Genomic DNA, 12,802 nt, shown 5'->3' with positions numbered 1-12,802 from the left:
GAAGTTTCATTTTTATTTAGATTTTTTCCAAATAATTTCTGAAGTAATATTTGTCAATATCTGGATGAAAATTAGTTAGTGTCTAGGAGTTTTTTGACATGAAAAATTTGAGTTTGATGTCAATATGACTCTTATTTGTAGGGGGCGCCATCTACATGTCTTTTAACTCTTTTGAAGAGTAGTAACTTTTTATCCGTATCTGTATAAAACTACTGAGTGAAAAAATGTACATTTCCGTGATTTTTTACGTAAAAAAATGTCTCTTGGTAAAAATTGCTACGAGCAACTGTTCTCAAGATATTTAGAATGGAAATAGTCAATAAATGTCATTATTGACAAAAAATAAACATGAATAAATATTTAATTTACTGCCAAGTAAACCTAGTTAATTTGACTGGAATGATATATTTGGGAACTATTTATTTTTTTAAATTAATCATAAATTTTTCTTCCAAAAAATGATGATAAAACAGTTTCTGTTGAACTTGGCACAAAAAAACATTTCAAATTTATGATTTCAGTCAAATAACTATTTAGTCAACATGTTTATTTTATGTCAATGATGACGGGTATTGATAATTTCGATTCCAAATATTTCGAGAACCCTTACTCGTAGCGACTTTTACCAAGAAACCTTTTTTACGTAAAAAACGTCGTAAATTTATATTTTTTACTCAGTAGTTTTATACAGATACGGACGAAAAGTTCAATCCAGATAAAAAATATGTAGGTGGCGCCCTCTTCAAGTAGGAGTCTTATTAACATAAAAATCAAATTTATCATGTCAAACAACTCCTAGACACCAATTTTCATCCAAATATTGACGTTACTTCAGAAATTATTTGGAAAAAATCGAAATAAAAAAGAAACTTCTACATCTTGTATCTCCGAAACTAAGCATTTTAGGACATACATTTATACGAACTTTTTTACTTATTTTTATCTGCAGAATATGCTGCCGAAGTTTCCGGAATATAATTCGGACCACCCTGTATAACAACTTCTTTAGTGCTATTACCAATCTTAAATCTTAAAATATATTTTTTTAAAATTGGTATTAATGAACTCGTTAAATCAGAACTCGAAATCCAACTAATTTAAACTAAATTAACAAGAGTCACTTTCACGAATCCTAAATAACACTCATTAATTTTGCTTTAACTCTAAATTAGCCATTGCAACGATGAAGTGAGTTTCCGGTGAATCACATATAATGCATTCGGCCACTCCGTCTCATATTTTTTTATGAAATATTAAACAGATTTAATTAAAGGCCTTAAAGACGCTCATGTTTCCATATATAGGATTATTAAATTGATTGGCTGTAATGGAAGTTATATATCACGTCGATGCAGTGTTTAAACGAGGTTATACAGGGAGTGTCAGAATAAATTTTTGAAATGATTCATATACATAAACGAAGCTTACTTTTTCATATAAACAAATTAAATTTACAAAATTTTTTTGGTTATTCATAGCATTTTTAGACACAAAATCGAAACAAAATCTTTGCTGAGAAACATTGCGAAACAGTTTCGTCACATTTTTGATACGTATGTTTCGTAACAGAAATCGCTTTTTGTTTAGAAACATTTTACCAAAATATGGTTTCGCTATATAAGCTATAACAATAAAGATGTTAGTGCCACAAATTTTTCGAAATTTTTAAGTAACAGATGTGTCTCACATTTACAGATTTCGTACCCGTTTTGTGCCTGAAAAGTTTCCATAATTTATTTGATATTCTGTCAAATATGAGAACATAACCTTACTTTATTGTTTAGATTTTGTTCTGCAGTTTTTGCATTTAAGCATTCTTCAAGTTCTTATAGTACTATAATTAAAAAAGCAGAAGGAAGGACATATGGTGAGTACAAATACATATATTCTTCTTATGCGATTTTACAGTAATTTATTATACGCATTACAGAGATGATTTGTTTTAGGAATAAATGTAATAACAGCCACTACCTGTACCCAACATGAGACCAAAGAAAAATGTTACCAGTAAACGTTTTTTTCTCTTTTTTCCACAATGGAATGCATGTTTTTATTTTTTTATGTTTTAATAGTGTTATAATAAGTAAATAAAAATGTTTTAATTATTTTGACCAGAAGTTTTTATTAGCGTTGTTGACAGGTGACTAGTTCGAAATTTCTACACAGATAGTGCTAAATCGAAACATTTTGGAAACAAGGTTTCTATCTATTGTCGGTTCATTTTCGAAACACGAGTTTCTCTCTTTTTATAGACACAAATATGATATAATGTAGATGATTTGTATTCGACTCTATGTCAATTTTATAAAATAATGAATTAAAATTGTAAAATGTTTTTATTTATTAGAGCTTTTAAACTCATAAGAACGCGTTCTACTTACATTGATTTATATATTTTTATTTTCAGAACCATGATATAGAAATAAAAATAAAAATCTATATTTCAAACAAAAATATTTTATAGCAACAAATAATGATGTATACAAAACAACAAACAAACAACGCTTTATTGTGCAAAAAGCCAAAACAGCTTCATCGACAAAGCACTTAAAACAAAAAAGCACAAAAAAATATACAAACTGTTGTATCTTTTGCGCTGGTTATGGTACCAATTAAACTTCTCTTTTAGTGGACTGTATTATTTATTTGGGTATTACAAACTAACACTATTTACACTGATTTTATAAAAATAACGTAATTCGTCACCGTGTGCTTTTTACATCTACAAAGAATCCTATCAAGAATGACTTATGTCAAAAATGTATACAGTGGTGTACTCAGATAAATTATTAAATGTGTTCAGTGGCGTGACAGATAAACATAATACAAACTCCAACACAAACAACAAATAATACACAATACAAATCATAAAATTCAAAAAAATTTAAGTCATTAAAATTACAAGTAGAACATACATGCGTGGACAATTACAGAATACAAAAAAGGCGTATACATAAAATTTTACAATAGGAAGATTGTAAACAGATATAATTTTAAGAGTTATAAAATATTAAATACTTGACCTTTGACCAGTGTGTGAGATGATCAAAATTTTAAAATTCCAAATTGTTCATGATTAAACATCAACAAAAAAGTCGTTTACCGCATATAGGGCTCTCTCCAGTAAGTATGATTCCAGAGCTTTGCGAAATGCAGGAAAGAATGAAAGCGACTTGATATTCAAGGGTAGATGATTGTACATTTTTTTGGCATTGTACAGTATTGAACCTTTAACTAGTTCTGAGCTCGGGGTTGGCAGAAAGAGATCGTGCTCCGCATTCCTAAGTGGGAATAGCAGATAATAATATGTGCTTGCGGATTAAGCAAACAGATTCAAAAATGAATAAAGAAGGAAGAGTCAGTATTTTCAAATTTTTAAAGAAATTCTGGCAGTGAGTTCTACTGTTCAGTCCCAATAAATATCGAACTGCTCTCTTTTGAAGTCTGAAAATGCGATCAAATTTTCTTGCGCAGCAAGTACCCCAGAATGGAAGGGCATAACGAAGATGTGACTCAAAAAGGGCATAATAGGCTATGCTAGAGGTTGATAAGTTAAGTTCCTTAGAAAATGATCTTGGCGCAAAACAGGCAGCGCTTAGTTCCTTTGATAGAGCTTCGATGTGAAAGTCCCATTTTAAGGAGTTGTCTACAACAAGTCCTAAGAATTTCACAGAGTCCACGACGTCAATAGTGGTGTTATTAAGTACAAAAGGTTGTATAGTACTTTTATATTACAAAACTTTAGTTTTTGATAGGTTGAGGCATAGGAGATTAGAATCGCACCAAGTTTTAATGGTGCGTAAGTCGTATTTATATATACATATAGAAGAGCATACAGACATAGACTATTTTAGTTTGGTATTTTGTTTCTTCACATTTAGAAACAGTGGCTGCTGAAAACGGGAACATCTTGGACACAAGTTGCAGAAAATATTTCGAAACATTTCCTCTAGAAGTTTTGATTCCGCATCGAATAATTTAGGTAGTCGTGGAACTAACGTTAGTTTTGTCTCATTTTGGTCTCGCTCAACGCCCGCGCCAGTATCACAGCAAAATATCTCAAAATGACATACTTATTATGACATTGCAACATCGAAATAATGTATTTCCGTACCGCCATATACCTATATGAAAAATGGCAAATGTTTATTTCCAAAACGAGACAACCCTTTTAAAAGCGACAACGCCGACAATCTCATTATGAGAAACGTACGGCCACCACCTCTGGCCTGAAAGTTGTGCGATTAATTGGCGGTAATTTACTGCACACCTCCGAGCGGATTTCGTTTGAGGAATGTGTCAATAACCCTTCGCGTTTGTTGGCCGGCAATTACTGCCTTAATAAAAGGTGGTTTACAAGCTGCCGATATATCTCGGTCTAGCGAGGCGGCAATAAATCGGACCTTTACTGTAGTTAGCGCCAATGGCGTAGGTTCAGATTGGATCTGGGGGAAGTGCAATGAATGGCAAACATGAGAAACATCAATTTCGAGCTGTACAATACAAGGGTAATAAAACAAATATAATCTCTCTCCAATCGTTCCTCATAGCTGAGGGTCGTGGCTTCTATGACAATACTTTTTGTTTTATAAGATCTTTCCAGGCTAGTCTGTCTTCAGCTCGATGGATAGCTGAGTGTAGGGGTAGATCCGTTGTTTGTCTTACTTGGTCGATCCATCTTGTTGGGGACCAACCTCTACATCTTTTTCCTTGGACATCACCAGTTATAATAATTTTTCCATGTTGTTGGCAGGTCTTCGAGTAATATGTCCAAAGTACTCGAGAGATTAGTTCTTCTAGCTGTCGGAGATATTCTCAGCATACGTCTGTAGCACCACATTTCAAAGCTGTCTATTATGCGCCTTTCCGATGCTTTGATGGTCCAGGACTTCACTCCATAAAGAAATATTGAGAAGACAATCGTACGCAGCAAATTATTTTTTGTGTGGGTTGGTTCAACAACTTTTTCATTGGTTTCCCTTTCAAGAAGTCTAATAATTTGGAGAGTACCTAGTGCAAAGACCCGCACATTTGTCTATTATTGCTATTCTAGTGATATGCATTGTACAACAGTTATTTTTTCTGATTAACAATATCTGAACTTGTCTGTAGGTCCCATCATTGCCTTGTCAGATCTGCTCTATATTTTAGCGAGTGTTCTACTATGAAACTGTTTGATCTAGCCTCTATCCTGGTGATGTTTTCCACCATTCCAAAGATTTATTAACCATCCACTGTTTTGGGACCAAATATATATTTGAAGAAACACATTTGTGTAATACGGTTTTTTCATTGGCGCAGTCAGTAGGATTATGCAATAGTAAATTTCTTTTCAATTTCGGGAGTGTTTATTCACTGTTTGTTAAACGTTTTCGTCAACAAGGAGGAGATATCCTGCAGTTTCAGACTCTTAAGTGCAACGACTTGTGAACCTCTAACCAATTGTTAACTAAAATCAACATAAATAATAAATCGAAATGCAGTATTACACTAAATAAACTACATCTAAATATAAAACCAAGAATCAATTTTGCAAAAGCCTTGAAGCAATACCAAGACCAATACCGGACCCTGCAAGGCCAAGCCTAAAGCGATGTTGGTCCCAAGACCAACATCGCTTTATAGAGACCTTAAGAAGACCAATCTTGCATTTAATGAGATAGGATAGTTCCCAGTCAGTATTCTAGGTACTTATTATCTGTGTTCCTAATGTCAAAAATAGACCTTAATTTCAATGAAAAATTTTCACTGGTTTTATTAAAAACAAGTTATTAATCCTTAAACTTAAACAAAAAAGTAGCGCCGTCAGAAGCCGAGATATATGATTGATATTTTATTGAAATTTATGTTTATGCTCGTATAACGTGCAAAATCTCGGCTTTATTACCGTTTTTATAGCCGTCTGTATCCGTCCGTCTCCGTTCGTGCCTTTAAGGATCATAAAACTTATTTCGATCTAGACAAAGATTAGTATTGTTCCTTTCTCCTCTCGTTTGTTAAACCATAAATAAGGTCTTAAAGTTCTAATTTGAAATAATTTAATTAGTCTTCGGTGCGTAAACATAATTAGGAGTCAGTATCAATTATAAATTTAATAATAGTTATTTATGGTACTAATGTGTTATCTGGGAAATGTTAGTTTAAAAGGGCTAATTTTCTCAAGTAACTTATATGTAATAACACGTGCCATACAAAATTTTATCCAACAGCAGAACTGTTCATGTCCAATCTCTAAAGAATAATTGATTTAAAAGTATCTACCAGTTCTACTTTCATTGTTGCGAATTAATAAATTATCAGGGTGCGTTTATGTTACTATAGTCTGTCCAACGAGAAGATCCTTGACAGTGATAGATGTGTCTGTCATTTTAATTTCAAAGTAGTTTATTTTATTTTACAAAGAAATAAGTTGGTACAACTGGAACTCATAGCAGGAAATTAATATATGTATTTAAAATTTGACTGACAAGTAACTTCAAAATATTGTGAAAAAACTGTATAAAACTGAAAAAATGTAATCGAGTTATTTTATTTAATAAAAAACGGTATGTGTTAATACAAAACAAACAAAAACAAGACACCACATACCAAAAAATATAAAAAAGAACTGTTTCTTACTTTCAAGCTTTATGAAACTTCCCGCATTTCTGATTATATTTATCAATATAACTTATGTACAAATACAAATTTGTAATATTCCGCAGGAATAAATAAAACAACATAAATAAAACAAACAATTTTATTAATAATAACACTTACCAAATTTTATACCTCACAGGTTGATTAATTAACTTTAATCTTAATTTTATTAAACCAGTACCTTTTGACATTATTTTTCTGCAGTACTAAAATCCATTATTTACCTATCGTGTGATGTCGATATTTTACAGCTACTCCAGTTTTTAGTATGGGTTTAGTATGGTCCTTCTACCATATTCGAGATGCACTTATCTACGACGAGATGGTATACGAACTTTATTGATAGTAACTTTATTGGTGTATCTGTAAAATAAGTATTTTAGAAAGCTCGTAACAAGGAAAATAAAATAATGTACAAAATATCGTATTTAAAAAAACATATAAGTTTTAGTCAATTTAAAAAAAGACAGATTCCAACGAAGAAATAGTTACGTCATTGCATTCTACGTGAAAAACTGTACGAGAGACCGTTTTCACCTTTTCGATAAGTTATGATACAAAAAGGATCGAAAAATGCAATAATTTCAGATTCGCCCTGTATTTTAGGAAGTAAGAGAGCTAGGACATATCTGTATGTAGCATCTTTAGTTTCATAAAAAAGTAACAGCGTAATGTGAAAACCGCATCTTTGTATCTCGACTCATAAACGAGAAACCCTGTAAAACACACGAAAATGGGACACCCTGTACAGACGTACTGCCAAATCAAGAAATCAACTACGAATGAAATCCAAGATCGATTTATATATTTTATATATTTTAATATTTTTTTGTGTTCGTGATAATTCCTTTGCTTCTTCCTCCAAAAACCGACAGTACGTGGAGGGAGCGTTTCGAGGAAGTAAACGGACGAAGTAGCGTTTTGACGAAGGAGGAAGGAACACACAGTCGCATAAAATCGACATTTTCCCATAGTAAATATATGATTTTTGGACGAAGGGACACGAGGAAGGAACGAAGTGAAGTAGCGAAATGGGAGTATGGGGCTTAACACTTTTAGAATAATTAAATAATAAAAATTTTTCGTATACTCGCAATTTAAACCTGTGTATATATCGAGTGTTTAGGATATTCTCCGATGATGGCAGCACCGGCGGAGAATGCACTAAGCCTATACAACCAAAATATTATTTCAATACGCAAATAAATAAATTCCATGGCACTACAATATTTATAGCTCATTCTTGTGTCACACCATATTAAACGTCTTAAGCATTATTTCACATAAACGACTCTGTTTAACGAAACATTACTAAATAAAAACATGTTAGTATTACTGGGAACGCGTTGTTATATATGAAATTAGTCGAAAAGTTATTAAATGATAATATTCCGCGGCAATAAAGGAATTAAGCGTAAGCGCCCAAAAGTTAAAAGATATATGTTGTTTTATTACTTAACAACTGTTATATTGCGCTATTTATCGCATCGTAAAAAGTCGTATTTATTCCCAATGTCAATAAACGCGTTGGCGCTAGCGGTTTTGCTGAAAATACACGTCGGGCGTATTAGCTTTTCGCTAATTTTTGCAACAGAGTAAAATATTTACTCGGAGAAAGTAATGGAGTGAAAATATTTACTTAAATTGTATACATTTTTAGAGATTGAATACTGGCATATTGTTAAGGAGCACTTAATTATACAGGGTGGCATTTTAAAAAGTAGCAGTCAGGAATATTTATTATTTTATTCTTCCAATTGAAGGGTCCAGGGTAGAAGTGTTGAAAAAGTAACTATTCGTATTACTACTACTCTAAGGGGGTGCAATGAGGGGTAGATGGTGGTAAAAAAATAAATAAAATATGTCCTAGCAGTATCAAATTTTCCACAGAGATCCCTTATGTGCCGTAATGAAGCTATTTTCGGAAATTCTGAGGTTAAAATTAGTCCTGGGAGTTTGAAATTTTTTACAGAGGTTCCTTAAGTGACGAAAGTGAGTACTTAGAAGCGACCCCTAATTTCAAATTTTCCTCATTCTGAATTTTGAATTTGAATGCTGTATACAGAAAAAATTAAATCATGTTAGCATCATCAGCAAATGATTTAAACTAAACTAATTTTAAAGGCACTCAGTTGGTATTGACCAGATATGACAAACTCAGCATCGCGAAACAAAACCAATCGAAATCAAATTATTTTAAAATATCTCTTCACATAAACAAGGAAAAAATAAAAACGAAATTATAGAATACTAGCGTGTACCCGCGACTTCGTTCGCGTCGAATTAATCATTTGTAATGATGATGATAAAGCAAAGCAAGAATTTCCATTAACATACAAACTGGAACACCCTGTACGATTTTTTAAAAAATTTCAAAATATGTAAAAAACAAAATAAATTATGCGTGTCCAAGCGTTTTCCCGAAAGACTAACAGTTTTTTTTATAACAAATATTGTAATATTTGAGGGGCGTTTTCACCCTCTTGGAATTTGAGATTCGAGAAACCCCTCCTTATCGAACCTCTGCACCCCACAGTCAATCTGTTTGCCAAAAATCAGCTTTAAACGTCAAGCAGTTTAAGCAGAATCGTGATTACTTATAGATTTAGGTGATTACTCAATGGTCATATTTTATGAAACACCCTGTATAAATTTTGAAAAAATCTTAAAATATGTAAAACAACAAAATAAAATATACGTGTTTAAGAGTTTTTTCCGAAAAACTCAGTGGTTTTTAAATAAAAAATATTCTAATATTTGAGGGGTGATTTCACCCCCTTAGAATTCGAGTATCGAAAAATCCCTTCTTATCGAACCTCTACACCCTAAAGTCAATCCGTTTTCCAAAAATCGGTTTTTTACGTCAAGCGCTTTAAGCAGGATCATGATTAATCAGTAACCAAATTTTCGAAACACCCTGTATATATTTTTAAAAATCTTGAAATATGTAAAAAACAAATTAAAATATACGTGTTTAAGCGTTTTTTCGGAAACTTGGCCGTATTTTAAATAAAAAAATATTGTAATATTTGAGGGGTGGTTTCACTCCCTTGGAACTGGAAGTTCGAAAAATCCCTTCTTATCGAATCTTTACACCCTAGAATCAACCTGTATGCCAAAATTGAGCTTCTTACTTTGAGTGGTTTGAGCAGGATCGTGATTAATCATTGAGTCACAAGGATTTTATATTAGTATAGATTTTGCTTTTTTCGAAAACTATTCGGTCTTATTTAATTTTGAAACATTCATTTTATTCAACATAAAATTTCACAAGAATCACAACCTTCTTGATATATCTTAGATTTTTAAGATTTTATTGGTCACCCTCGAATTTGGGACACCCTATATATCAGTTTTTAGATGTAATTTATTGTATTTAGAAGAGATTACCATGCATTTTGTGGGGATTGTCAATAACAGTTGAATTTATTATAGCCAATAAAACAGTAAAATATGGTTAGGGTCCGAGGGTAACTGGTCCTTTAATCACGAACAGCAGGTGTCCATATTTATAAAAAAGGTTTCTTAAGCTGAATCAGAGATATTATTTATTTTATATTTTAGAATTTAGTGTGTATTAAATAATTATAATATAGTCATGTTTGGTTAATATTAAATTTATTCTGTAGTTTTTTATAAGAAAAATATAAAAGTTTATTATACAATTTTTGGAGAAACTATAGTATACAGCATGCAGGTGAATATATTTCTAGAGTATTTCCACGGATTGTCTTTACAATAAGAGGAAAAACTTTTTTATTATTGACATTTGGAGAAAAATCGATTCTTCATAAAAAATGTTCCTTGTTCTAAAATGGTTAATCCCGTTTATACTTTTCCAAAGTTCATACTACTATACTGACGACTAACTGCTGTCAGCAGTGGGGGGTTGGTTGTGGGGATCTCTTATACCAGGTTCTCTCTTTTGATCAAAACAACCATTATAAAAAATATATTTATTTATTATAAAATATACAGTAGTTTTAGAAATTCAATAACAGCTTTTGAAAATGCCAAGACTAGACAGAGTACAGAGTATGCTGAGATGATTTGTTTATTAAGGTACTTACATCTTCCCTGGCTAACTGACTACTGTCTTCTCACGACGAGTTATATTACCATAGAAACGCGTTTTGATTTTTAGAAGCTAGAAAAATATCAGCCATATTTTCATGTTTTTCTTAATTTGGAAATTTTCTTAATGGAAATTTGGAAAATTATAAACAGCATTACCATTTTTGAACAAGCAAATTTTTTATGAAGAATGCATTTTTCTCAAAATGTCAATAATAAAAAAGTTTTTCCTCTTGTAAAGACAATCGGGGGACATACTATACAGGGTATCCCAGAAATAAGTGCAAATATTTTAACTGGCAGTATAGTTCAACCCCAGAAACACGCCTATGAGGTTTTTTTCGCGAAAAAAAATTTTTGAAAATTCGAAATTTTTTGAAAAATTTTTTGGAATTTTTTTTAGCTTTTAGTTAAAAAACATAATTTCTTGATAATATGGCAACATAGGTATTAGATTAAATTTACAAGAGAGAAAATCCAGAAAAGATCCAGTGGTTCTCAAAATTTTAGCAATAAATATTTTTTTGGAAATTTTCAAAATAAAATAACTCCCTTATTTTGGACTTATTTGAAAAACGTTAAAGAGAAAATATGTTTCTTTTATCGAGATCTACCACCCCTTAAAATATTTGCACTTATTTCTGGGACACCCTGTATAATAAAGGTTTCTGTACGGGAATCAGTGTTATTTGCTATTATTTTATATCTGGAAATATATGTTTTTATTAAACAAAACGATTTTCGTGATGAGATAGATGTTCCGTGACATTTGTAAGAAAAAATAACAGCAGATATTCACATGAGATGTGGCCAACAAAATCTAGAATGGTGGACCTGATGAGCAAAGACAGGAATACTGTGAAAATAGTAGTGGGTTTACCAATTGGGCATTGCAATCTGAATAAGTCTTTTAAGTTGATGGGATTGGCATAACAAAGTCAATCAAAAGATGGTCAATCAGGCGATGAAGCAATTGGCAAAGAGCGATACACAAGGTTCAGTCTCCAAGTTTTTAGATTTTTTGAAGATAATACAACTAGAGAATGTAATCTCTAGATAAAAGAAGAAGACCAGAATTTATTTAGGCGGATTTCTAACCACGTCCTCAGCCAATAGTCTACCAACTTTGCGTTTAGTGTGTCTAACAAAAAATGATAAGTCAGCCATGAAAGAACTAATGTCGGCAATATAATAAGTTATTCAGTTATTATAAAAAAATGCTTAAAAGTGCTGAGAAAATTAATTGATTTTTATTTTGTTTCAGGTGGGTGTGTCTCTGCGTTTGGTGGCTGGCCAGAGCTGGCTTTTCATGGTCTCAAGAAAAACTACATGGGCTATCTTCAGCTCTTCACGTGTGCGCTTGGGGCTGTCCTGCCATTCAAACTGTTGCGGCTCTGGTGACCAGAGATGTTGGATCAGACGAATTAACAGGTATTTATTATTGTTATAACTATTTGATACTATCTATCATCGCTTAAGAAACAATACCTCGTATTTCTCTTTTTACTGAAATTCAGTTTATTACATCAAATATATACAGATACAGTGAATAATTAACTGTAGTGATGCGTGAGACTCGTCCAGGTCTTGCATTCTTGGTCTTGCAGATAAAACGCTAGTCTTGGTCTTGCTTTTTGTGACGAGTCTCACGCATCACTATAGTTAAAATTATAGCATTATTACAGTATTAATTACAATTTAATATTATTGAAGCTTATTTTGAGTTTATTACGCTGTACTTATTATACTTGAGAAATCTGCCTAAGGCTTAGCCCTTGTTACAAAACCATATAAATTATATATCACTATAATCACAAAACTTCAATCTATGTATATTTTGCTAATTTTTTGGACTAGTTAAATGGACTCTTAATTGTAAAGAGTAAACGATCATTGATATACGGTATAGATTCGACCTAACTAAAATTAAATATATCCATAATTAATTAAATAAAACAATATCGCTATCATTTAGATAATTGCAGTATTTTAATGATTAACATTAATAAGCCAACTATAACAGTACACTACATAATGCATTTAACAAAGTAACTGATTACGTTATTCGAGAGTAAGAGATATTTCACTG

The 12,802-nt window shown here is 31.8% G+C and overlaps 1 protein-coding gene across 2 annotated transcripts in view; it reads left to right on the top strand.

The window, feature by feature from the left end:
* LOC115888633 (frizzled-4-like) overlaps nt 1-12,802 on the top strand; it is a 205,562-nt gene that overhangs the window by 79,904 nt on the left and 112,856 nt on the right. The window contains exon 4 of one of the 2 annotated variants that reach the window (XM_030908404.1): nt 11,978-12,144. The exons of the other annotated variant lie outside the window; for it this stretch is intronic. Coding sequence (XP_030764264.1) covers nt 11,978-12,144 — 167 coding nt within the window. The remainder of the gene's footprint in view (nt 1-11,977; nt 12,145-12,802) is intronic. 2 annotated transcript variants of the gene reach the window in all.

This window comes from Sitophilus oryzae, unplaced genomic scaffold (assembly GCF_002938485.1).
Source record: "Sitophilus oryzae breed Bouriz unplaced genomic scaffold, Soryzae_2.0 scaffold_1167_pilon_pilon, whole genome shotgun sequence".
Lineage (NCBI taxonomy): Eukaryota > Metazoa > Arthropoda > Insecta > Coleoptera > Curculionidae > Sitophilus > Sitophilus oryzae.
This window is presented reverse-complemented; position numbering and strand designations above follow the sequence as displayed.